At 40.1% G+C, this 24,571-nt stretch overlaps 1 protein-coding gene across 3 annotated transcripts in view; it reads left to right on the top strand.

The window, feature by feature from the left end:
* TUB (TUB bipartite transcription factor) overlaps positions 1-24,571 on the top strand; it is a 110,052-nt gene that overhangs the window by 80,094 nt on the left and 5,387 nt on the right. For all 3 annotated transcript variants that reach the window (XM_029582596.1, XM_029582595.1, XM_029582594.1), the window contains 5 exons: positions 1,394-1,515; positions 13,429-13,620; positions 16,588-16,700; positions 19,297-19,411; positions 21,939-22,037. In XM_029582596.1, coding sequence (XP_029438456.1) covers positions 1,394-1,515; positions 13,429-13,620; positions 16,588-16,700; positions 19,297-19,411; positions 21,939-22,037 — 641 coding nt within the window. The remainder of the gene's footprint in view (positions 1-1,393; positions 1,516-13,428; positions 13,621-16,587; positions 16,701-19,296; positions 19,412-21,938; positions 22,038-24,571) is intronic.

Genomic DNA, 24,571 nt, shown 5'->3' with positions numbered 1-24,571 from the left:
TTCTAAACATTAATGAACCTTAGAAAATATTGTAAGTATACTAAATGTTAAATGATTTTGTTGGGTAGGCCAGCAACACTGATCTCAATGCCATACATCATCTCTCACGTCAATAGACTTGCCTGAAATTTAAAAAAAAAAAAAAAAGACCTAACATTTGTTGTCCAAAGATGCATGTCTTCCTGATCTCATTAAAGTACAACAAAACTCATTGTTTCTGATCATAATCTCTTTCCTTTCTTTGTGACAGAAAAAGATAATTTGCATTTATAACATGTTGATCTTAAACTTAGGTTTATAAACTGTAGGTATTCATCTTTTCAATAGTTTTTCAGTTATTGAACAATATCTAAAAAAAAAAAAAAAAGGTTTATTTCCAAGGTATAGATAACTTTATTTTAAAAGCTAATTTATAATTATTATTTTGGCCTGGTAGTTTCCTTGTATTCCTTTGGGCTTCTGACTCAATGGGGATTAACATTTATTAAGCTGTAGTGTCATGAGCTTTAATTCACAACTGACCAAGGTTTTTAGCCCCCCCCCCTATATTTTTATAACCTCCTCTCAACTCATCTGATCCATCGCAGAGACAGTCCTATGTTAAGAGACCACAAACTAGCTGCTCCAGATCCCAGCTAACATGGACCCTAAGCCTAGTCACTAGATGTCACTGTTAAGCAATGATTGAGGCTTCCTCCCTTCCTCCAGGGGTTGTGAACACATCTTCAGCCCTGGCCTACCTGTGAAGCAAAAGCCTGACTAAGGAATTGAAACCAAGTTTTCTCCATAATAGTGTGCAGGACTTCCTACTGAGCTACCAAGCCATCCCAGTCTATATGATCCTGTGTTTAAGCCCTGGAACCACATGTGACCATTTTCCGATAAATGATCTCTCTGAATAATTGAATATTCTTTCTATAGGTTATAGAAAAATATAGGGCCTCATTTTCTAAAGTATCTCAGGCCTGCGATACTTTAGGTAATGAGGGACGGAGGGCCGAAACGGGGGGCGGTCCTGCGCTAGTAGCAGCGATCGCACCGCCGCGGTGTGATCGCTGCCGGTTTTGCACTCAATAGCGCCACCATAGAAGGTGCAGCTATTGGGCGCGAACTAGGACGCGAAAAGGGCCTTACCTTTTCGTCATCCGCGGCGTCTTCACGGAGTTGGCCCCGGTGACGCCCCGACTCCTCCTCTTCCGGGGCCAACTCCGCCCCCATCTTGGTATTGCACGCGATAAGGGACTTTTTGCGTGCGAAACGTCCCTTATCGCATGCGATCCGTCTGGAAAATAAGGCCCATAGTTTGGTCAGTCCTTTGAAGGGGCCTCAGTACTGAGAAGGCCAAATATTTTGACAGTTTGGATTATTTATTTTCTAATACATTCTTTTGCAGGCATTTCTAGCAGCATGAATTTTGATGAAGAAGAAGATGAGGAAGATGAAGACAGCTCTAGCTCTTCTCAGTTAAATAGTAATACTCGGCCTGGATCTGCAACAAGCAAAAAATCAAACAAGGTGGGAAGCTAGGCAGGAAGTAACACAGTAACATAACAGAAAAAGACCAAATGGCCCAACTAGTCTGTCCAGCAAGGTATTTAGGGTTGTAACTGTTCTATGCAGGTTACCCCATGTCCCTGATAGGGTTGTAACTGCGTCTCCATGCATGTTTAGAGGTATAATTGGTCATTTGGATGATATAGTAGCAGATGGTTGTTTAGTCAGAGATACTGTCATCTGCATTTTCTGTATAGTAGGTGTAATCAAACACAGGAGAGTTTTAGTAATCTTCAAAATTTAAATCTACCTTCCTTTTCTGTCTTTTACATCAGTCCAAAATGATTGGGTCTAGCCCCTCATCCAGCTGATGGAAGTAGAAAACATTTCTTTTTTAACTCTGAGATCATTACAACATCTCTTGAGCACAAACCGGTTGAATCAGTATTCTCTGCCTTCAGCTGATAGAGCTGATAGTTGCTTAGCAGCACATGATTCATAGAGAGATATCTTCAAAGGATACTAAAATAACATAGTAAGGGAATCCCGATAGAGAGGTTCCAATAAAAGCAAAAGTAGTCCATGTGCCTATAAGTAAAGAACCGCCTGAGTTAAAAGATTCCAAATTTCCCATCAGCTGATAAGCAGATTGTTAATACAAACAAAAAAACATACTTTGAAATGCCAGAAGTCTAAAAAGTAAAATGAGAGTTAGAATCTGTGTCACTGAAAGAAGAGAGAGACATAAAATAAGAGGGCGACCAGAAAGGTGGATGGTCTTCATCGAATGACTTTGAGGAGAGATTGAAGAATCTAAATATGTACACTCTGGAGGAAAGGAGGAGCAGAGGTGATATGATACAGACTTTCAGATACTTGAAAGGTTTTAATGATCCAAAGACAACAACAAACCTTTTCCATCAGAAAAAAATCAGCAGAACCAGAGGTCACGAGTTGAAGCTCCAGGGAGGAAGACTCAGAACCAATGTCAGGAAGTATTTCTTCACGTAGAGGGTGGTGGATGCCTGGAATGCCCTTCCGGAGGAAGTGGTGAAGACCAGAACTTGGGATAAACACTGAGGATTCATAAAGTCTAGAGGAAGTGAATGAAGAGTGGGTGGCTCGCGGGAATGACGGCAACTGCCTGGAGATAATACCCTTATTCAATAAACATACACACGGTTAATGCGACGCCAACATTGCTCTAAGCTTCAATGGCAAGAGGAAATGTGGAAAAAAGGATTTGCATTCACAAAAAAGCAGGGAGTAGCTTGCTTGTTACGGCGGTTACTACCCCAAACCAAATAAGCCTGATAATTCACTTTCAACAGCATAGCTCTCTGCTTCAACGGCAGGGGAGAGAGACTGATACTTCACGCATATCCGGCATAGCTCTCTCTTTCAATGGCAGGGGAGAGAGACTGATACTTCACGCATATCCAGCATAGTTCTCTGCTTCAACGACAGGGAAGAAAGTCTGATACTTCACTTTCAATGCATATCCAGCATAACTCTCTGCTTCAATGGCAGGGGGAATGAAGAAAAGTGGATCTATATACAGACAACAACCAACAAGGACTGAATTACATAGTCTGGATAAACAAATAAGCATGGGTATAGCTTGCTTATTGCAGCGGTTACTACCCCTAACTAATTAAGCTAGATATTTCACTTAGATGCAGTTCCAACACTGCTCTCTACATTAATGGTGGGGGTGGAAGGGAAATAGAACCAATAGGTTACTAAGAGCCAAGAGTAACAGATAAGTATGAAAAAAAAAAGTGTGAAGTTTGCTGGGCAGACTGGATGGGCCGTTTGGTCTTCTGCCATCATTTCTATGTTTCTATGTATGTTATCTCAGGACCTGGTGGAAGGATGATAACCAATGGGACAGTGGTACAAATTATATCACAAAGATAGGGCAGATCAACTTGAGGGAGGAGGGGTGCTTTAGGTTAGGGATGGCATAGAGTCCAACAGGATGAAGATCCTATAGGAGACTGTCTCAAATCAATTGAAGGAGAAGCTGAGGAGATCTCCTTGATTTTAGCTTTTCTTTTAGTATGAGACATATTAAACAGAGGAAAAGGGAACCGTGGCAGCAGCAGAGTTCACACCCGTGCCTCTCAGGAAAGTGCCATTTTGGATCTCCCCCCCCCCCCAAACTGGTTAAAAGATAGGAAACAGAGATTAGGAGTAAATGGTCAATTGTTTTCAGTGGAAGAAGAGTAAAAAGTGGAGTGCCTCAGGAATCTGTACTGGGACTGGTGCTTTTTAATATATTTATAAATGATGATGATGATCTCAGTTGGTAACAATCATGGGATGTATTGTAATGAATAACTATTATAAATCAAAACTGAGAAGGAAAAGCACAATATCTTCCCACATCTCATATTATGAATTACCCGCATTCCCTCATTAACTTGTGTTTTCTAACCAGGATATTTTTTTTAAGAATTAAATCTTGCATTGTATGATTTATTATGATTGATTTTGTTTGACACAGAGTAAGTCAGGGGTCTTTAGCTCTGGTTCCCAAGGGCTATGCAAATTAGTCTGGTTTACAGTGTAACTAAGCTATGCAAATTATCCTTTATTCTTAAGCCATATGGGGTGCATTTTCAAAATGTTACTTGTGTAAAATATAGCATATATGTGCATAAGTGGTCTCTTCGCATATTCAATATTTTATAAAAGTAAAAAATATGCACATCTTTTCACTTTCATGTGCACATATACACCTGTAAAATGGGGCAGTTTAGGGGCATTTTGGGGTGGGGCCAACATTTATGCACATAAGTTGCTATTTTAAAAGGCACCCACGTTTAATAAAGCTGATTTAAACTAAAAGAAATGCACATATATTAGCCAACTTATTTGCATAATTTTACACCTGCTAATAATCAGGTTTAAGTGATAATAAATGTGTTTATTATGTACTATTGACCAAGTGGGTGTTGCAATCAGTGATCTACAGGCTGCTCCTATGGACCACTGCTCTCGCCTTTGGACCCTGATCTGGCCAGGCAATTCCAACATGCGGCAGGACACTGCTGGTGATCCCACGCGACTCGACACCGCCGACGTGTAGCAAACACTGCGGCTTCTGCACTGCTGCTTCTTAGGCACGTGTGCATGTGATAATGATTAACTTAAAAGGCCCACAGTGGGAAAAGCCCTATGGCATGTCTGGATGACGTCAAACATGCTGGCTTATAAAAGGCCTTGCTAGCCTTGCTCAGATGCCTCGACAATAGGTCTTCCAACTTATGAGTAGTGCGTGTTGTCAGTGTGCCCTGTCTTCAGTCCCAGCATTCCAGTGTCTCCTTCCTTCAGTTCCAGTCTCTTGTTTTTCAGTTCCAGTCGTCCTTGTCTTCGTTAGTCAGTTCCTGTGGTCATATCTTCCATTCTTCTGTTCGTTAGTGTGCCTTGCCTTCTGTACTGTTCCTTGCTTTCCTGCCCTGCCTATCCATCCCACCTTCCCTTCAGATGGATACCTGTCATTGACCTTGGCCTCCTTCCTGGACATTCTTGAATGCCACCTGCCACTGACCACTGCGTGCTTCCAGATTCATTTGACCCACCTCTACTCTGATCTAGCGACCCCCACCCCCAACGGATCTCTCTACTGTCAGCAGAGGCCACCACCAAAGACCTGCTGGCTTCGTCACCCAAAGGCTCAACCTGAGGAGAACGTGGGCTGGTAGAAGCGAAACTCCAGTTGGGCCTCTGCCTCATCTAAGATCACCTGTCCATGGTGGGGACCTGCAGGGCTCCTCTCTGCAGGTTGTGACAACTCCTCCTTATTCTGGGATTCCACAAATTGAACAAGGGGAGGTCTGGATGAACAGTGAGGAGTTCTTGCTGAAGAATCAGGAGGATCTCAGTGACCTGGAGAAGAATTGGGAGAACTGGTGGACTGTTTTGAAAAAATGATAATTTCTTTGAAGTCCACATGTTTTAAAATATACCAACTTATGCATTTAAATCCCAATATATGTGAGTCCTACTTTATTTTCATATTTAAAATATATGCAAGACAATTAAGATCAATGGATAAATGCATGCTGGAAATACCATCAGTAAAACTTGCCCATTTAGAATTCACAAGGAAACACGCTTTTTCTGTCGCGGGACCGACCCTCTGGAATACCATCCCAGAAGAAATCCGTTTATTGGCAAACGCAAAAGAATTTAAAAAGGCTTTAAAAACATATCTCTTTGCCGCTGCATACAACATTACCTAACAATTCTTTACAGTTCACTGAACCTATTGTCATGAACATAACAATTCTGCTTTTGATTTTTGTTAACTTTTTAGAAGTAATTTTATTAGTTTTTAACATTTTGGAAGTATTGTCTATTTGATATATTATACTTGTTTTAATTTCTGTATTTTTATTATGTATGTTTTATATTTGTAAACCACTTAGCTAGACAGATCCTGTTTCATTTGCGGTATATAAATTCTTTTAAATAAATAAATATGCATGTATAGTTTAAAAATAGTAGGGAAAAATGCATTCTTTCAGTGCATTGCATATATTCGCACATAAGCCGACATACGTGCATAATTTGTGGAATGGAGATGTGCGTTTTTCATAAAATGCATATTTATCATGTGTGGGATAAAAAATGCTAGCGTAGATCTGCTCGTGGCCATATGTGTTTTTATGCCACTGCGCACATTTGTTTGAAAGTTATCCTCCCTGTGTACAAATACACGTGATAAATGTTCATTGTGGATCTTTTGAGAAGCAGGGAAGTTTGCAACCCTGCTGAGAAACCCTGGCGAAAGCTGTTCTGTTGATTCCATCTGCAGTACTTCAGTCTACCCACTATAAACAGGAGAAGTAATCAGTGATAAGAAATATAATTGTCATATTTCAAAATAGTCTCTCAGTACGATTTGTTCTGGCATTCTAAGGACAAGGTGCCCTTCCTGTGACATTTTGATAGTTTACAATAAGTGCAGTCAGATACAGAAGCATGAGTTTATAGCTAGTGATTTCTTTTGCAGCAACATATTTTATTATTATTGGGGGAAAGTTTTATAACTGTCCATATTGGGACAAAGACCATGTATACTTTTTATCCGCAGGCTTTCAACCATTTTTCAAAGAGAACATATGCACATACTTTTGCTTTGAAATTTGCCTAAAATGCAGCATACCCACAGACGTTTGCACTTGCTTTTCTGCAAGTAGATTCCTTCAGAAAAACTGGGTGTAAATTTTTGAAAATGCCATCTGCGTGGACTCTCTTACTTTGTCCGACATATATGCCCCAAGGAATACCTCCTCTCAGTCAGGCTAAATGTCCACACATTGTGGAACAATGCACAGACTTTTACCTGCATTTGACAGAGGGAAATTTCCAAACCCCCAATTAATGTGGGTAAAATAGTTTTTTGTTTATTGGCTTAAATCACTTTTAAAATTGTCCACATTATTATTATTAGTTGTTCTATAATGATGCATTCTCCAAGGACAAGAAAGATATCCATTCTAACTGCAGGGATGATACCACCAACATGAAGGTGTCCCAGATAATTCTAGAAAGGCCTGGAGAGGCATTTCAAGACATGCATGGGAATTCTTATGCTCAAGCTGCTTTCCTACATCTGAAAGAGTTTCTTGAGTGCAATGGGCTCAGGAACTATGAGCAAAAGTCAAGGCTTGCAGTGATATTGATAGATTTAAAATTATATGTGACTCCCAGACACTAAGGCACATGAACATTTCTGTATCATGGCAGCTGCTAACAGCATTTCACCACTTAAGCAGCAACTGGGAAAGTTTCAGGGCAGGATTTGAAGATTACTTTCTAGCCACAGGCTTAAATGAGAAGTTAACCAAAGAGTAGGCAGCTAAATTAAGGAGAGTGATGGACAGTTTATAAGCAAACAGAGAAATGATACAGCAGCCATCTTGGATGCATTGGAAGCCTATATCAGACCTGTAAAAAATGTAATACATGAAATATATATATTTGAGTTCTGCAAACAAGGAGAGGGTGAATCCATTAACATTTTATCACATTTTTGAGAGGCTTTTAAGTTGGGCAGCAGAGGCATGACTGAGAAGAATAAAGTAAGCAGGTTTCAGTTACAGCTAAGGAAACAATGATTTATAGATGGGTCTTGGATGAGGTCATGGATGTAGGCCAACTTGTTGAATATACAGTGGGTATTCTACAGATTTCTTGTGAATGGAAGAGAGAAGGGAGGAAGGAGGGGGCAGATTCAGGGATGAGGTGATGGGTGGAAGTATGTTGAATGGTAAGAGAATAACCTTGAAGGGCAGTGGTAGGAGAGGATATGCCAAGGGTAGATATCCAAGGTGAAGATGGGAGGAGAGAAGAAGAAAATGAGGAGCGAGAATTGCCACAAGGCGTGATTAGTATGAAATGTTTTAGGAGGAGCAAATTAGGAGAGCAGGAACAGTGGACAGGGCTGAAGTAAGGATGGTAGATGTTGGGGAATAGGATAAAATACATGGCTGATTTAGCAATAAGAAAAAAGTAAAGCTAGGGTGGGATATAAAACAGAGCAAGCACCAGTAAGCACTAGTGTAGTACCTAATAATTGCCATGCCTTCCTCTGCACATTTTCTAGTTCCTCTGTCTTTCGTGAGATGAAGTGATCAGAACGGCACACAATAAATCGATACAGAAGCAATATGATGTTTTCCATTTTATATTCTATATTTGTTTTTGGATCATTCCTAACATTTTATTTGCTTTTTTGATGCCGCACACTGTGCCAAGGATTTCAGTGTATTGACCACAAAGATGCCAAGGTCATTTTCCTGGGTAGAGAATCCCAATCCAATAATCCCTGTATAATTGGGATTATTTTTTCCCATGCGCATCACTTTTCACTTTTCCACATTAAATTTCATCTGCTATTCAGTTACCTAGTATCCTATTCTCAGAAGGTCTTTCTGCAGTTTCTTGGAATCTGCTGCTTTTTTTTTTTTTTTTTTTTTTTTTAACAACTTTGAATAATTTTGTGTTATCTGTAAATCTGATCACCTCACTCATTCCCGTCTCCAGATCATTTATGAATGTTAAACAGCACAGGTCTCAGTACCAACATTTCTCCATTTGGAAAATTTGGAAAATTGACCATTTAGTTCTACCCTCTGTTTCCAGCTTTTTAACCACAATAGAACACCGCCTCCTATCTTATGATGTAATTTCCTGAGGAGTCTTTGATGGGGAACTTTGTCAGATGCCTTCTGAAAATCCAAATACACAAAATCAACTGGCTCACGTTTATCTACATGTTTACACCTTTAAAAAAATTCTAAAAGATTGCTAATTAAGACTTCCCTTTGCTAAAACCATGTTGACTATTCTCCATTAAACGAGTTGATGTAGTGCATCCGGATTTCCAGAAAGCATTTGATAAAATCCCTCATGAGCAACTTCTTAGGAAATTAAAACATCATGGGATAGGGGGCAATGTCCTATTGTGTATTGGGACCTGGTTAAATAATAGAAAACAGAGTAGATCTAAAGTTACATTTTTTCAATGGAGAAAGGTGAATATGGGAGGCCTCAAGGATCTGTTGTGGGATTACTGCTTTTTAATATGTTTATAAACAACCTGGAAATGGGAACAATGAGTAAGGTGATCAAGTTTGCCGATGACACAAAATTATTCAAAGTTAAATCACAAGATTTTGAGAAAATGCAAGAGGACCTGGGAACTGGGAGACTGGGCATGCAAGAGGCAAATGAAATTTAATGTAGACAAGTGCAAAGTGATAATGTTGTAAAATAATACAAACAATATAAAAATATTTTACAACAAATATGTAATGGTGCTCAAGACATATACAATGTTCAAAACAACAACATCGTATAAACAATACAATGATCAAAATGTATCACTTTCTAATGTCATGAACATTCATAAACTTATCCAGAATATCCAATATATCCAATTCCAATATCAACATTCATAATACTTTATAGCACACACTAACCAATACATCCATACTTAAAAAATACCACTCATACTTTCCCTCTTAAACATTCATGCATACAAACATACCAAATACCCACTCATACATAATTTAAAATATTGACTCATACAAAATCTACTAACAAGCATACAACTCCTCTCACTAGGCCTACCCTTAACCAAGCCCTAATTATCAGAACCACTCACCCTTTACCCAGACTCCACTGAAATTCTTTTATGAGTCCTTCTGAAGTTCTGAGTTCCAACCCTCTTCCTTGAGGCACATCTTTTCTGGAACTCCTTCCGCAAGGACTCTCTTGTACTCATTTGGGTCTTGCTGCTGCCTTTAGAAAACTCTGTCTTACCTCAGCTCTGTAAAGCTAAGGACGTCTTTCCATGGCGGAAAAGACATGGTCCTTAAAAGGGATCGGCCCAGAAAACAACAAGGTAGGCAATCTAAAAAAGCCGTGAGGAACAACAAAAGAATAGATGCCTTCCTTGTTGTTTTCTGGGCCCTTCCCTCAGGGCTCTCCAGTTGTGACTTCGCTTCCATTTTCTCTATGACCTGTAATTTCTTCATTTTTCCCTATTACAGGTTCCACTTCTTTTCCTAATTTTATCATGGCATCTTTTGACTCCTCTGCACAGTTTCTGTCTGCAGCACTTCCCTCTGGCCTCTCTGCAGCGCCTCTGTTAGGCCTCCCTGCCGCCTCTCTGCAGCTCCTCTGTCAGGCCTCCCTGCCATCTCTCTGCAGCGCCTCTGTCAGGCCTCCCTGCTACCTCTCTGGTAGGCTGCTCTGCAACAGCCATTGTTTCCGCCTCTTTAGGGCTAGTCTGCCCTGCCCTTATTTCTATTGAGACCTATACTGCATGGCCCCCATCGCAGGTATCCTTGAACCTGAGCCACAGTTCATTCACCTGGCTTCCATAGTCCGCCGCGTCTGTTCTTGCAGCTCTGGTTTTACTTCCACCATCTTTTTCAGCGGTGTATTCACTGTCTCATCTGGCTTTTCGCCAGACCTCAGGTCTCTCCTTGGCCCCAGCACCTTTGCTATCATTATTTTCCTCTTGTACCTCTGAACTTTTGTCCCTCTGGAGAATAGAGCACTACTTAGCTGATTCAGAAGGCTGCTGCACTTTCTGTTCTTCAAGGTGCATGGAGCCCTTCCCTGGCCTTCTGGCAGACTGGCAGTTAGGAGCACAAGCCCTGTTTTATGGCACATATCCAAGAAATCTGGCTCCATATGGCACTCTTTTGCTGTCAAACCATAAGGCAGATGAGGGAAGTGAGATAGTATACCAGAACAAAAAGACCTTCACCCAATCAGTTTATACATTTTCTTTTTTTATTTATCATTTTTATTGGGGATTTTACACCAAATAAAACCAAAGTTACAACAGTCACAGTATAAACCGCAATTGACAGACCACCCAGAGGTCCAGCTGTACAAATGCTCTCCCTTTGTAACTGTACAGGGGAATAAACAAGTTACAAGATCTGAGGTAACCACTACCATGACATAATCAAAACTGAACCCCTCTCCCTCCCTATACCCCCCCAACCTTCCCCTCCCTTACTACCCTTCTACCCTCGTTTCTAAAACCCTGATATTATTCCCAGATGTATTTACTGTCTGTATAGGTTCAGAAAATACTTCGTTTTGGCATAGAGATGCAAAACAGTGTCAGTACTGAATATCTGTAATATTCTTGTCTCTAGGACTAAATTGTAAGTAGATATTTTTGAAAGAGAGTCAATGTAGATGTTAATGCTAAAAATAAGTAGGAGGAAATGTTTTGGAATGTGAACCTGAAGGCCATTTGCTGTTCCCATCCGAATTGATCTCTACCCGCCAGACTGCCCATAGAGCTACATTAGGAAGACCTCAAGTTGGACCTAATCTTAGTAGGATAACTGACTATTTTAACGTGGACCCATGGGATGGTCAGGAAGCTGCTATGCAGGTAGCTAAGGGACCAGTAAGGAAATACCTTAATTAAATTTGGGGAAGGCTCTTTATAGTTTCGGCAGGTAGAGGAGTTAGGAAGGGAAGCCAAAGTAATCGCGTTCCCTCTTTGTTTGACAGTAGATAGTGTAACCGACATGTATTCCAAGTTAGTAATTTAATCATTTTCCTTTCCCAAAGTACGTGTGAGGGGGGGAAGTGGGCCTATCCAACATGCAAGGATAGATTGTTTTTCTGCCAATCTAGCCTTGTCCAGTAACAAGTTTGTTTTCTTGGGTCAAGCGGGAGTGACCGCCGAGGCCCTTCCAAAAAGCCAGAAATGTGGGTCTAGGGGAATTGCCCTCGAAATGATAATGGAAAGTTTCTGGCACACGGACTGCCAAAAGGCCTGTTTGTGGGGGCATGCCCAGAAACTGTGTAAATAATCATTAATAGATAAGGTGCACTTATCACATATTGGAGATTTACAATCTTTCCGTTTGAACGCCAGAGTCTCAGAGACTTTCGGGATTTGTAGAAAGAACGTTTGAATCTCAGGGAGCGATAATTCTATATTGGGCCATCTAGACCAGCGTGAAGGACTAACAAAATTTGTGAGGGGGGGGGGGGGGGGACAGTTCCAGCAGCCTTCTAGCAAAAGAAGCACAGGAGGGTTTTTGAGAGTTAGTGAAGTAAAATAAAGAGGAAAGAGCCCCATTGTTACCCAGATTCAGGTTTTCTGAAAATAAATTGGTGATGTAATGGCGAATCTGCAGGTAAGCAAAAAAGTCAGAATGGGAGATTTGGTACAAGTTTTGCAAGTCTGCGAAGCTGGACATTGCACTTGAGTTGGGCCCAAAGAGTTGATGAATATAAATGAGACTCAAACGTTGCCAACGTAGAAAAGACCCCCTTTGAGCAGCCTGGGGGGAAATCGGGGATGGCGCAAATTTCCATAAAGGCAGTACACTTGATCTTGAGACACATTTTTTTACACAATGCTGACCATGCCTTTTGGCAGACAGCAAGAATGACTAAAGCTGAGAGAAGAGAAGATATAGATTTGTCAGAGCATTGGAGTAGGGCCGATAGGGCAAATCCTCCAAGCCAGGCTCTGGTTAATTCATATGGAGAGAATATGGACGATTTGTGGAGCCAATCATGAATAATACGCAGCATGCAGGCTAAGTTGTAGTGTCTCAGGTCCGGGCAGCTTAGACCTCCTTTAGTCCAAGGGGCCTGCAGTATGGGAAGCGGGAGTCTGGCTTTTTTCCCTTGCCATAAAAATCTCAAACTCTCTTTCAGCAGCACGTATGTCTTTACGAGAGAGCCCTATAGGGGCCATTTGCAATAGATAAAGCCATTTAGGAAGTTCAATCATTTTTAAAAGGTAGATTCTGCCCATTAAAGAAATTTTATACATTTTTAAATGGAGGAAAAAAGACCTCAGAATACAGTTCCTATGGCTATAATAGTTCTAGAAAAGCATCATCACTTCAATCATAGGTCAAAAAAACCTCCAGCCTCCATTTTGATGTTTAACAATTACTTCCTTTAAATCGTCCTTCTTTTTTTTATCTTTTTCCTTTTTAAATGTTGCATTAATTTTGGAAATGCTTTCTTAAATTGTGGTTGTGATCAAAACCACAATACTTTTATTTCTCTAATGATTTATTTAGATAATATAGAGAAAATGACTCATCTATCAGCTTTCCTGCGAAAAAATGGCCGCTGTCGGCTGTGGTTTTCTTTTGTATTGTGGGATCGTAATAGTGAACTGAGCAATGAGCCACAGCATGAGAAGAAATAAGATGAGTCGTTTTCTCTGAATCAACTAAATAAGTCATCTCTTATCTGGTTAGGGTTTTGGGGCTGTTTCTCAGCCTTCAACATCCATAATGGTTAAGCAGATAGCAGAGAAATTACAAGGTTACTACATGTTGCATCTAGCATTTTCTCAGGGTTTTTTTTTTACAAATTAATGTAATGACAAATATATGTCTGCATTTGTAGGAGACAGCATCAGCTCCCAGTCCTCCCACAAATGAGCCTGTGGTTGATGTTGATGATCTAGAAGAGTTTGCTATGAGACCGGCCCCTCAAGGTACTACCATCAAATGCAGAATCACAAGAGATAAAAAGGGAATGGACCGAGGAATGTATCCAACATATTACCTCCACTTGGAAAGGGAGGATGGTAAAAAGGTAAAATATATTTGAATGACTTAGCAGTTGCATGCATACTTTCAGTATACGAGACTGTGATGCCCTTGGAGTGGTCTAAGACAGGAGAAGGTCGGAGAACAGACCAGGCTGGAGTCTGTTCTGCTTTTCAACAGTTTAATTACAAAAAGTTCAGCAATACAGAATCAAAATGGCTGCTTACCTCAGTAGACTGACAATGCAAGAACAGTTTTTCCAAAAGAGCACAGCACTCTATTACAGCTTCCTGCTTCTCCCTGGGGCCTATCTAACTCTCTCAGGGCCTCACCTTTGTATCCCTTACCTCAGGGAAATGCCCCACCCAAGGATCCCTTTCCTGTCTGTCTTAAAGTGGACCAGGCCAGATAGCTGGAGCTGGCCATTAAGGCACTCTGAGACTCTCTGTCATATACTCTATCACAGAGACCTAGTGTTTCTTCTGTTACAAATTCTTTAGAAGGTTTAAAATTAAGAAAGGATATAGGATTCTCTAACAGGTGAATTTTCAAAGGAGTTACACATATAAATGTAAGATATTATCGTAGCAGTTTTTCAAAAACCATTTACCCATGTTAAGTGCACTTAGTACAGGTAAAACTTATTGTCAATTCAATATATTGTAACAATTTTCAAAACTCACTTATACAGGTAAAGTGAGTGCATTTACATATGTAAAACCTAGTTTTAAGCATGTAAATGCTTTTGAAAACTGGGCACTAAAGCTAGAGGCAGCGCAGTGGAGCTGCCATATGGAAGGACTTGGGATTGATTCTCTGCTCAAATCTTCCAGTTTTGCCAGGGCTGATATTCTAGAAGCAGTGTTCACAGCCCATGTGAGGGAGAAAGTCATTTAGCAATGGTAACATCTAGTGGTTGGATTTAAGGCCTATGACTGCAGCGTTCTTGAAGAAGCCATGGTTGCATGACCCTCTTCTTAGGACTGTCGCTGCAATGACTGGTCGAAAGTAAATTGAGGATAGAAAATAAGGACAAAACCCTGAGCAGTTGCAATGAAGGCTCATGGCTCCCATCTCTAGTTCTGGATGAGTTGGAGGCCCAATACAACAGGACATATCTATTGAGTCAAAGACGAAGAAGAAAATAATTCTCTAAAGCTAAAAATGAAAGACATTCATGATGTGCATTTCTTTAGCTTTAATTCTTATGAACTCAGTTAAGTTCTTTTATTTGGCTGCTCAAAAGGGTTTCACATGCAAAGACTCTTCTGTCCGGGCAGGAAGTATCTGCCTAACTATACATAAGAGCATAAGAACATGCCATACTAGGTCAGACTGAGGGTCCATCAAGCCCAACATCCTGTTTCCAACAGTGGCCAATAGAAGTCGCAAGTATTTGGCAATTACCCAAATATTAAATAGATCCCAAGCTACTATTCCTTGTTGATAAATAGCAGTTTATGGATTTCTCCTCTAGGAACTTGTCTAAACCTTTTTTTAAACCGTTGGAGCAGTAGCAACTTGCGCGCGCCGGCAGTCCCTTCCCCAGCACAGCGGCAAATGGCCGCTGTACTGGCCACCTCCCCTTTCCTTTGGTCCGGCACTTCTGCACCTAACGCAGAAGTGACTCCAGAATGGGTATGCATAAGACTCCCATTTCTTTTCCCCTCCATTCAGAAATCAAGAATATGATAATGTCAGGCTTAAAGCATATAAAACATTTTTCCAAATTATACCCACTCCTGTTAGATGTCCAGGAGAACGTATAACAAGGAGGATGACCATACCAGTGGAAAGAGGGACTTCCCTAAAGGATCCACAAGATAAAAAGGTTGAGCTCATATTGAAGTATGTTTTTTTTTCACAAATAGTTCATCTATTCAGGGAGCAGTCTGTTTGTTTCAAGAGTCCTCCTGCACTGGATTCAACAGTGTCCCGAAGGTGAGGGCTCTGCAGGGCTAGAATAGGCAGCATCATATCCAGCAGATGCATTATACGATCTCAAAGTCTTTCTTCAAGATCTTTAGCATTATCAGTAGGGGCTAGTTTACCTCTGTATGTTACCTTTCAAAGGCCGGATATTATTCAGAGAGGAGCTAGAGAGATTAGTGAAGAGTTTGAGGAAATCGAAACCCCGACGACTCCAGGAAGATAGAAGCAGAACATCCATTAGACCATATAGACCACGCAGACAATTCTGAGACTATAGAAGATACCGCTCCAGCAAACAATTGATTTTTCAGCCTTTTAGACCAAGAGGTAAAATGTAGTCCTTTTGGGGAGCTATGAAAACAAGGCCAAATTCCTGTATGTGGTGCTTATGAAAAGCACCTGACAGGCACTTATTATTTGGTTACTGTATTCTGTTCTGTTCTATATCACTAGACCTCAAATGGAGACAAAAATGTAGGAGCTAAGGCAGTGCCCAGCTACAAAGTAGAAGCAAGGAAAGAGGGTAGGGTGATAGCACCCAAGTGACCTAACTTTCAGAATCTAATAACACAACCTAAGAGGGTTTCTTGCAAAAAGACTTGCCTGGATCAGCTCAGTTGAGAGCTGTCTATTCATTATTATGCCATTTATATCCCTGCAACTTCTTTCCCTTGTGGACATCCATCGGCTATCATCATTCTTTAAAATAATTTCAGTTAACACTTCCTATTCTTGTTCTGTCATGCTGCTGATAGGTCATATGAAATGTCCATGTACAGTTTTTTTACTATGGGGTCCTTTATCCTTGTAGTCTGGAAAAATCATCTATTTTCATTTTAATAGCTAGACTTTAATATTTAACAAGACGTATCTGATTTAATAATTTCAAACACAAATAATGTATTGAAAAAACAAGCAGACTGCTAGTCAGTCACAAAGTTGTATACAGTGTTGGTTGATTATGTATATGTTGGTGGTTTCCTCTGTTTTTGTGATGATGTTGTGTCTTGTATACCACAGCAAGCTGTTTTCACAACCTTTGCCCACAGGTTGTAGAATATGATATTTTGTGGCTTCTTAGGTGTTTTTATTGGCTGGAAGAAAACGAAAGAAGAGCAAGACTTCCAATTACCTCATCTCTATAGACCCAACGGACTTGTCTCGAGGTGGAGAGAGTTTTGTCGGGAAACTTAGGTAATTATGTCCTCAGTTACAAAGGTATACTGTTAGGGGAGAGATCAGACTGATAACTGAAAAGAAGTAAAGCGAAGCTTATCAGAAACTTATTCACTCGGTACATTAAAAGATAATGTGAGCACTCCGGGGCCGATGCAGTACAGTGCGTTCAGCAATACAGTGCGCGGGTTGAATAGGCAATAATCAATCCCCTAATGCAAGAAGGGGATTAGCGCATATTCAATGCACGTCCAACATGGAGTGAATCTAATAGCGCTCATCACATGCAAATGCAAATTTTCTCCCTCTTGCATGCATAAAATTTCCTAATGCATGTAAACCAGCTTGAGCCAGATATTCAAAGTATGTTTAGCGCTAAATAGCCAGGTAAGTAGGACTTATCGGCTATATAGAGACCGCTGAATATCCGGTTATGTTCAGTGGCCTCTAGATAGCCAGAAAATCAGTGGATGGGCAATAGGCAGATCAGGGCAGCACTACCGGATAAGGTAGACCTGCCATAGAAAGCGTCTAACTTAGCCAGATATAACTTATCCGGCTAAGTAGCGACTTTTATACGGATATTTAGCGGTATAGCCGTGCCGCTTAATATCTTGGTAACTTAGCCGGATAAGTTATATCCTGCTTTCAATGTTCACCTCAGCATGCATAAGCAATTCTATGTTAATAAAATAACGTGGCTGATTTAGAAAAAAGTCAGCTCTGTTATTTTTGCGCATTTGAGAGGTGTAGGAATTTTCCTGGGGGAGCATTGGGACACTAACGCAGGTCCTCGATGGTCCCATGGGAAAATTTTCAGGCCAGATGGCCCGATTTCCCCCCCCCCCCCTCCCAGAGATCACCGGAGGCAATGGTGATCCAAGATGGCTCTGGCCCCACAAAAATAAAAAATAAAAAGGCAAACCATGTGGTGACAGCTCACTCCCTTCCCCAGCCTCTTCCCTTAATCAAAAATAGTGCCCATGCAGCTTCTCAAATACCTCTCCCTTCTGAGCACCCCCTGTCCAAAAAACTAAAGATTCCTGGAATTCAGTGGCCTCCTCAATCCCCAGCCATTAAAAAAAGGATCCTGGTAGTCTGGGAGAGTATTCTTCCTGTTAAATGTTCTTGATCTTCTGGTAACGAAATGCAGGGTCCCTCATTTCATTACTGTATTAGGTATGTCTACTCTTCTTTCCCCCTCTCTTCCTTCCCCCCTGTTCATCCCCTTTCTCCCTCTCTCCACACCTGTCCTTGTTCACCTTTCTTTATGTCTCTGCTCTTGCTCTTCTCCTGTTACTCTGGGATCACCTCTTCTCCTCACCCTATTATGCATCTCTGTCTTCCATTTGCTCTTCTCCTTTCCCTTTTCACCACCTTTGCTCATCCCTTTCTCTCTCCCCCTTGCTCACACCATTCCCCACACATCCTTCTTTCTTGTCTCTCCCCAGCTCTGCTCTCACCTCTTTCTCTGTAGCCATTGTGGGATTGAGAGGATCATTGCTGAGCTGCCACTGCATCTCCTACCTCCAGCAGCTGATTTTGTTCTCCTGAGCACAATATGCCAAAACGCTGTAGGAGTCAGGGAAGCAGCAACAGGTTTGAAAGCTTGAATGTCCTGGTCCTGCTGCCCTCCTGGTGCTAGCTCTTCTGTATCATAGAGTTAATACCTGGGATGAGACACAGTCCTACTAAGATTGATGGAGGCAAGCCAATTCTTCCTCCTGCTGCCTCTCTCACCAGACAGGATCCAGCTCTCCCCTTCCTTCTGCCCCCATGCAGCTGTTCTTCCTTCTGCTAGCCTGTGACCATGGAGCTTGCTGCGGTCATATAATTTGCACCATCTTGAAGATAGGTCCGGGTCATTGGAGGAAGGTTTGAAACACCATGAAGAGTTATATGTACATGTCATGCACCATTTACCTCATGGAAAGAGCCATTTACAAAACTCATGTTAGTTTATTTATTCTGCTGAGAGTGATTTATTTCCTCCTGATTTTCACTGTGAGTTTGACAAATAAAGATATTAGTGTTTTATTGCAATATAATCAAGTTCTGGTTTTGATGCTGGTGTAGAGATGATATGAATTTGGTTGTGTTTGATGTCATGGCATCCATTAATCCCATAATCTTGTTGGTTTTGTATTTATTTTACTTGCCTGATTTGTCTTTCTGTCGCAGACCCAGAAAAAGCCAAATTGGTCTATCAGATTGACCGATTAAGCTTTTTTCATCAATTATATCTCCTTTATACAGAAAATACTTGCCAGCTACTAGAGTTTGATTTGGACTATTTGTTTCATGCTATTTTTAACGGTACCAATAAGGCATATCTAAATATCCTGTGCCATATAATCTTGCTTCCTCTTTTTATTGCCATTTTAGTAGCTTTAATAAGAAATATTTAGAAATTTTTGAATATTTTGAAATTTAAAAGAACCTTGATATAGTAGCTCACATCTTGGTAAAAAATGCTTATTGAAGGTTTCTCCAGGGCAGTACTAAATGAATTATGGGTTTTCAGCATCCTTATATGAGTTAAGCTTTTTCCTTGAGCAGTGCTTGTGAGATTAACTTCATAGACTGATTTTTTTTGTATTTCTATTTTTCAAAGATCAAACCTTATGGGGACCAAGTTTACAGTGTATGACAATGGAGTAAATCCAGTGAAAATGACGGCAAGCCTAGAGACAAGTAATCTGCGCCAAGAACTTGCGGCCATTTGCTATGTAAGTTCATGAAAAAATGGCTGTATGGAAAAGGGACAAGAAAAATGGTTTGCACAGTGCCACAAAATATATCTGTATTAGATCCCTGTATTTAAATGATTGTGCCTTCAGCAGCAGACATTATCCTTAAGACTGTTGTTGTGGCTATCAATGCTGTGCTCCCTTAATTAGTGCCTTCCAGTAATACAGAACTGCCATGATTTTGTGACCTGTACTGATTCTTATTGAAAGCATCTTAAGACTTTCTAAAGAACATATCATGCAAGGTGAAATGTCAAATGGACACCCTTGGTGGATTAACCTTATGTCCCTACAGATTACTGTATCGCCTCATTCATTACTTGATTGAAAATTGCCATCTTTTATTTATTTTGAAACTCTTATATTCTGCTTATAATATTGATGACCAACAGCACATCATTTATTTTTTTATTTAGATTTAGCTAATGCACTTTCAGTACAGTTCATAACATCAAATTACAACACATAAATCTATAAAGCAAAAATATTAATACTTAAGAATAAATCAACACATTAACAAACAGTAGATGAAAACCACAGAGAACAATTACCTCCCTTATTGCAGAGTTTCACTGTAGTGGAATATGTGCCAAGCATTGTGACTAGGTGACTAGATGTTTACTAAAACTGGGTGGTTCTCAACCTAGTTTTATAGGTCCTCTTAACCAGTCTGGTAATCAGGACAGCCACAGTAAATATGTATAAGATGGATTTGCTTACACTGGGTCTGCAGTATATATAAATCTGTCTCATGAATATCTGGAAAACCAGACTGGTTAGGCCTGACTCCAGAATAGTATTGAGAACCATTGAATGACTGTTATCCATTACTAACAATGGAGTCTGAGAGAACAAAAGCCAACATTAAAATTAGAGATGCTCAGTGTGGATCTGTAGTGCAGTCATATTTAGAATAAAGCATCATCTCAAATGTTTCTGGAAAATCATACAGTACAGGTGTCAATCCTCAAATTTTCAGAGCATGGATATTTCAGGGAAAACAAACTATTTTGAAATTCCTTTCATATTCCAAATCAACTTACAAGAACCAGGCTAATCAAATGCAATTTAGTTATTGACCTTTGTCAGAGCCTTCTGCAAAGGTTTTCTCACATCTCCAGAGTTAATACAGTTTGTAATAATCTCATTCTAGCATTATGACAAGAAGGAAAGCTAATAAATCTCCTCTGACACCTAGTGGTCACCTAAAGAATATAAAGCTCATTTCAGGATAGAAGTAGCAATTTAGATTCTGTAGTCTAAATGACTCTATACACATCAGATGATACTGCTACCACCATTTATCTTAGCAGCGTATCCTCTGTTAAATAAACTACCATTTGAGGGTAGAATCAGAGGCAACAAGGGATCCTTTGAAAATGTATTCTGCTTATTTTTCTGTTTTTCTGATATTTCTTTGCTAGATTTTAGCATGTGTAACTTCTTGAAAGCAAGACATCTTTGGGTCACACAATGGCACACCCGAAACCTTCCCAAATTTCGGCAACTCAGTGTTGAGTGAGAAGGAATACTTTGCATATTTCAAAGCTTAGCTGGAGAAAAATCGTTGTATGATTCCAAATGTGAGAGAGAAGCAGAACAAGACATTGGATTCCAAAAAAAAAATTATATATATATATATATATATATATATATATATATATATTTATTTTTTTATTTTATTTTTTTTTTTTTCATGGGCATACAATGACAAAACGTCCTTTTTGGATAAGGCCTATTGTCTGCAAAACCAGCTTTTGAGCAAAAGAGTACAAGGACTAGCCACTTTCTTTTCTAAATCAGAACTCTTAGGTCATGAGAGATTTTGTCATTGAACTATATTTTCTCGACTTTATCCCTTAGACCATTCTATATTTCCCTATAGTAATGATTAGAATGGGGTGGAATATGGGCTAGCCTGGTGGTTCAGTGGCAGTGCTGTGACATTCCTAGCTTAGGTCTTCTGTACTCCGCATTGACGGGGAGCAGGGAGGTTTTTAATTCAACATTCACAGCTTTCGCGGAGAAAGTAAATCATTCATGCAAAACATCGCTGGTGCATGGCCCTCCAGCTGAGGGGGCCATGCTGCAATGACTGGATTAAAGTAAGAAGGGCAAGATGTAAAATAGGGGAAAGACTTGCGGCACCAGATCCCAACTGAGCCAGATGCCCGAAGGAGCAAGAGGATATTGTCATATCAAAAAAAAATAAAAAATGAATGGGGTTGAAAACATCCAGAAGCCAGTTCTAACAATTTCACTAAGTACTTTATTAGGAGGCTGGATCTAAATGTGTCTTTTTTTTTCTTTTTAGCTACTTAAAATGTTACCATGTATTTGAAGAAGTAATCTTTTGATAAGCACTATAGCCTTAGATGTTCAACAATCAGATTAATTAACAAGTATAATACCCTATGATCACTGGACAGGAATGTATTAAGGATGTTTACTTTCCTCACAATGCTGAGTTATATCATAGGTATTTTTCCTTTTGTATGTCTTTTAGGAAACAAATGTCTTGGGTTTTAAAGGACCTCGTAAAATGAGCGTGGTCATCCCTGGAATGAATATGGACCATGAGCGCGTGTCCATCAGACCTCGTAATGTGAGTCACAGTGCCTAAATAATCTGTAACTGTAGAAGGATTAATTTATTTTTCCTCCTCTATGGGCGAAGGGAGAGCAGGAAAGCCCATGTCACAATAAGGGCCATTATTGAGAGAAACAAACCAAAAACCCAACAGCAAATTTCATGTCATGGGCCATCGTCTATGAAATAAGGAATGACCCAGAGCAATATGAAGCACACAAGGGGAAAATATACTGAGTTGCATAACAATTGCCAGATAATGTGATATCAACTGATGTTAAAGTGGATGTTATCTCACAAGGAGTTAGAGGGGCACATACAGGCTCTTTTCGAACTCAAGGAACATAGTCATTTTGAGAGAAACAATTTCAAATCAGTCTCCATGAGTTGAGTGATCAGCTATGCCCTATTAACTTTCTTTACCATGTTCTGCATGAATAAACAAGGGGGCACAGGGCCATGGACTCTTTGCCAAGAAGAAAGAAAGATATGGGAATGAGCATGCAGACATCAAGCTGTCCTGCAAGCTTGATGTTTGCATGCTTCCAGGCATTGCCAACATGTTGGCCGATCATAAGAACATAAGAAATTGCCATACTGGGTCAGATCAAGGGTCCATCAAGCCCAGCATCCTGTTTCCAACAGTGGCCAATCCAAGCTACAAGTTCTTGGCAAGTACCCAAACACTAAGTAGATCCCATGCTACTCAGCAGAGATTTTCCCATGCATCTCAGCAGAGTTTTTCAATAACAAAAGTGGTCTCTTCAGCAATCAACAACCAACAGATTGTTCAATCTATGGGGATTTCCACCAGTTGACCTATTTGCATCAGAACAAATTAGAAACCTAGAAGAATTTTGTTTCATTCTTCCTAGCAGGTCAACTCAGGATGTTTTTCTGCTAGACTGGAATGCAGATCTCATGTAAACTTTTCCAATGATTCCTCTTACAGCTAGAATAGTGCAAAATGTTCTGATCCTCATAGCTTGAGTATGACCCAGACAAGTCTTGTTCATGTATCTAATTCAGCTGTCCAGCCATCCACTGATACCTGTCTGTCATGTCTATCCTTACTAACTCCAAACCCTCAACTTGAAGGCTTGGATGTTGAACACAATGATTAAAGAATTGTCCTTACTCAAAGAAGTAGTGAAAATAATAGTATCTGCCAAAAGAACTATTAGAAGAGCTTATGGTTTTAAATTGAAAAGGTTCTCCACATGGTATCAACACAATAATTTGAATCCATTCACATGCGAACCTAAAGAGTTACCAAATAAATTTGTTCTTTCTTTCTGATTCAGGTCTTGCCACCTCATTAGTAAGAGTACATCTTAGTGTCATAGTCTCATACCATTTCAATCCAACAGTAAACCTATCTCTATTTATCCATGAGTATCCAAATTCATGAAAGGCTTGTGGGATCTGAAGATGAAAGGCTTGTGGTTTTGGCACAACTGATAAAGCTGCCAGTTGAACATTTGGAATCTGCTTCTCTCAAGTTTCTAACATGGAACGTAATATTTCTTGTAACAGTAACCTCAACCAGAAGAGTTAGCGAACTTCAAATTTTGTTTCATTATCCCCCTTACCACAATAGAATGGTACTCTGCACCCACCCAAAATTTCTATCAAATATTGTGTCAGTTTTCCATATTAATCAAATCATTGTGCTACTTGTGTTTGTCTCGAGGCCACAAATACGTAAAGGTGAGAAAGCCCTTTATACCTTAGACTGTAAATGGGCCTTAGCTTACTACAAGAGAAGAATTGAACCACATTGTCAGGCTTTGTGGTTATTCATCTCTTACAATCCTAACAGGCTGGGCATAGCAGTGGCCAAACATACATTGTCCAACTGGCTAGTGGACTGCATTGCATACTGTTATAAGTGAGCAGGCCTACAAATTACAGGAACCATCAAGACATCAGGTGAGAGCCATGGCTCATCTGTGAACCATATATTTAAGACATCTGAAAAGCTGCTACATGGTTGTCAATACATAACTTTATGTCCCATTACTATCTGGACAACCTCTTGAAGAGTGACAGTAAATTTGGACAAGCAATTTTGCATAGCCTGTTCATGCAGTAGTTTACGCTCATGGTGGGTCAGGGTTATTTATTCAATAAATGCTCGCTGCAACCCTCAGCTTGGGACTTCCCACGTGTAATGGCTAGTTCAGCCTTGCTTATTGATGGAACAATCGTTTGCTTACCATAAACAGTGTTATCCATAGATTGGATGAATTAGCCATACTAAATCCCCACCCACCTCCCTGGATACTTGACTACTTAGCTAGAATTAGCTCTCAAATCGACTGAGGGAGCTTAGAAGGCAACGCCTGAGTGTGAATTTCTGCACATGCTCAGTAGAACAAAAACTCTACTAGCTAAGATAGTTAATTTGGTACCGCTGAATGATATCACCCCAACCACATGTAATGGCTAATTCATCCTGCTATCTATGGAAAACACCATTTATAGTCAGCAAACTTTCTTTATGTTTACAGTATGTACTTTCATCTTGGGCCTTTGGAGAGGAACAAG

Source organism: Rhinatrema bivittatum, chromosome 17, assembly GCF_901001135.1.
Source record: "Rhinatrema bivittatum chromosome 17, aRhiBiv1.1, whole genome shotgun sequence".
NCBI lineage: Eukaryota > Metazoa > Chordata > Amphibia > Gymnophiona > Rhinatrematidae > Rhinatrema > Rhinatrema bivittatum.
Note: the sequence above shows the minus strand (reverse complement) of the source record. Positions and strands in the feature narration are given on the sequence as shown.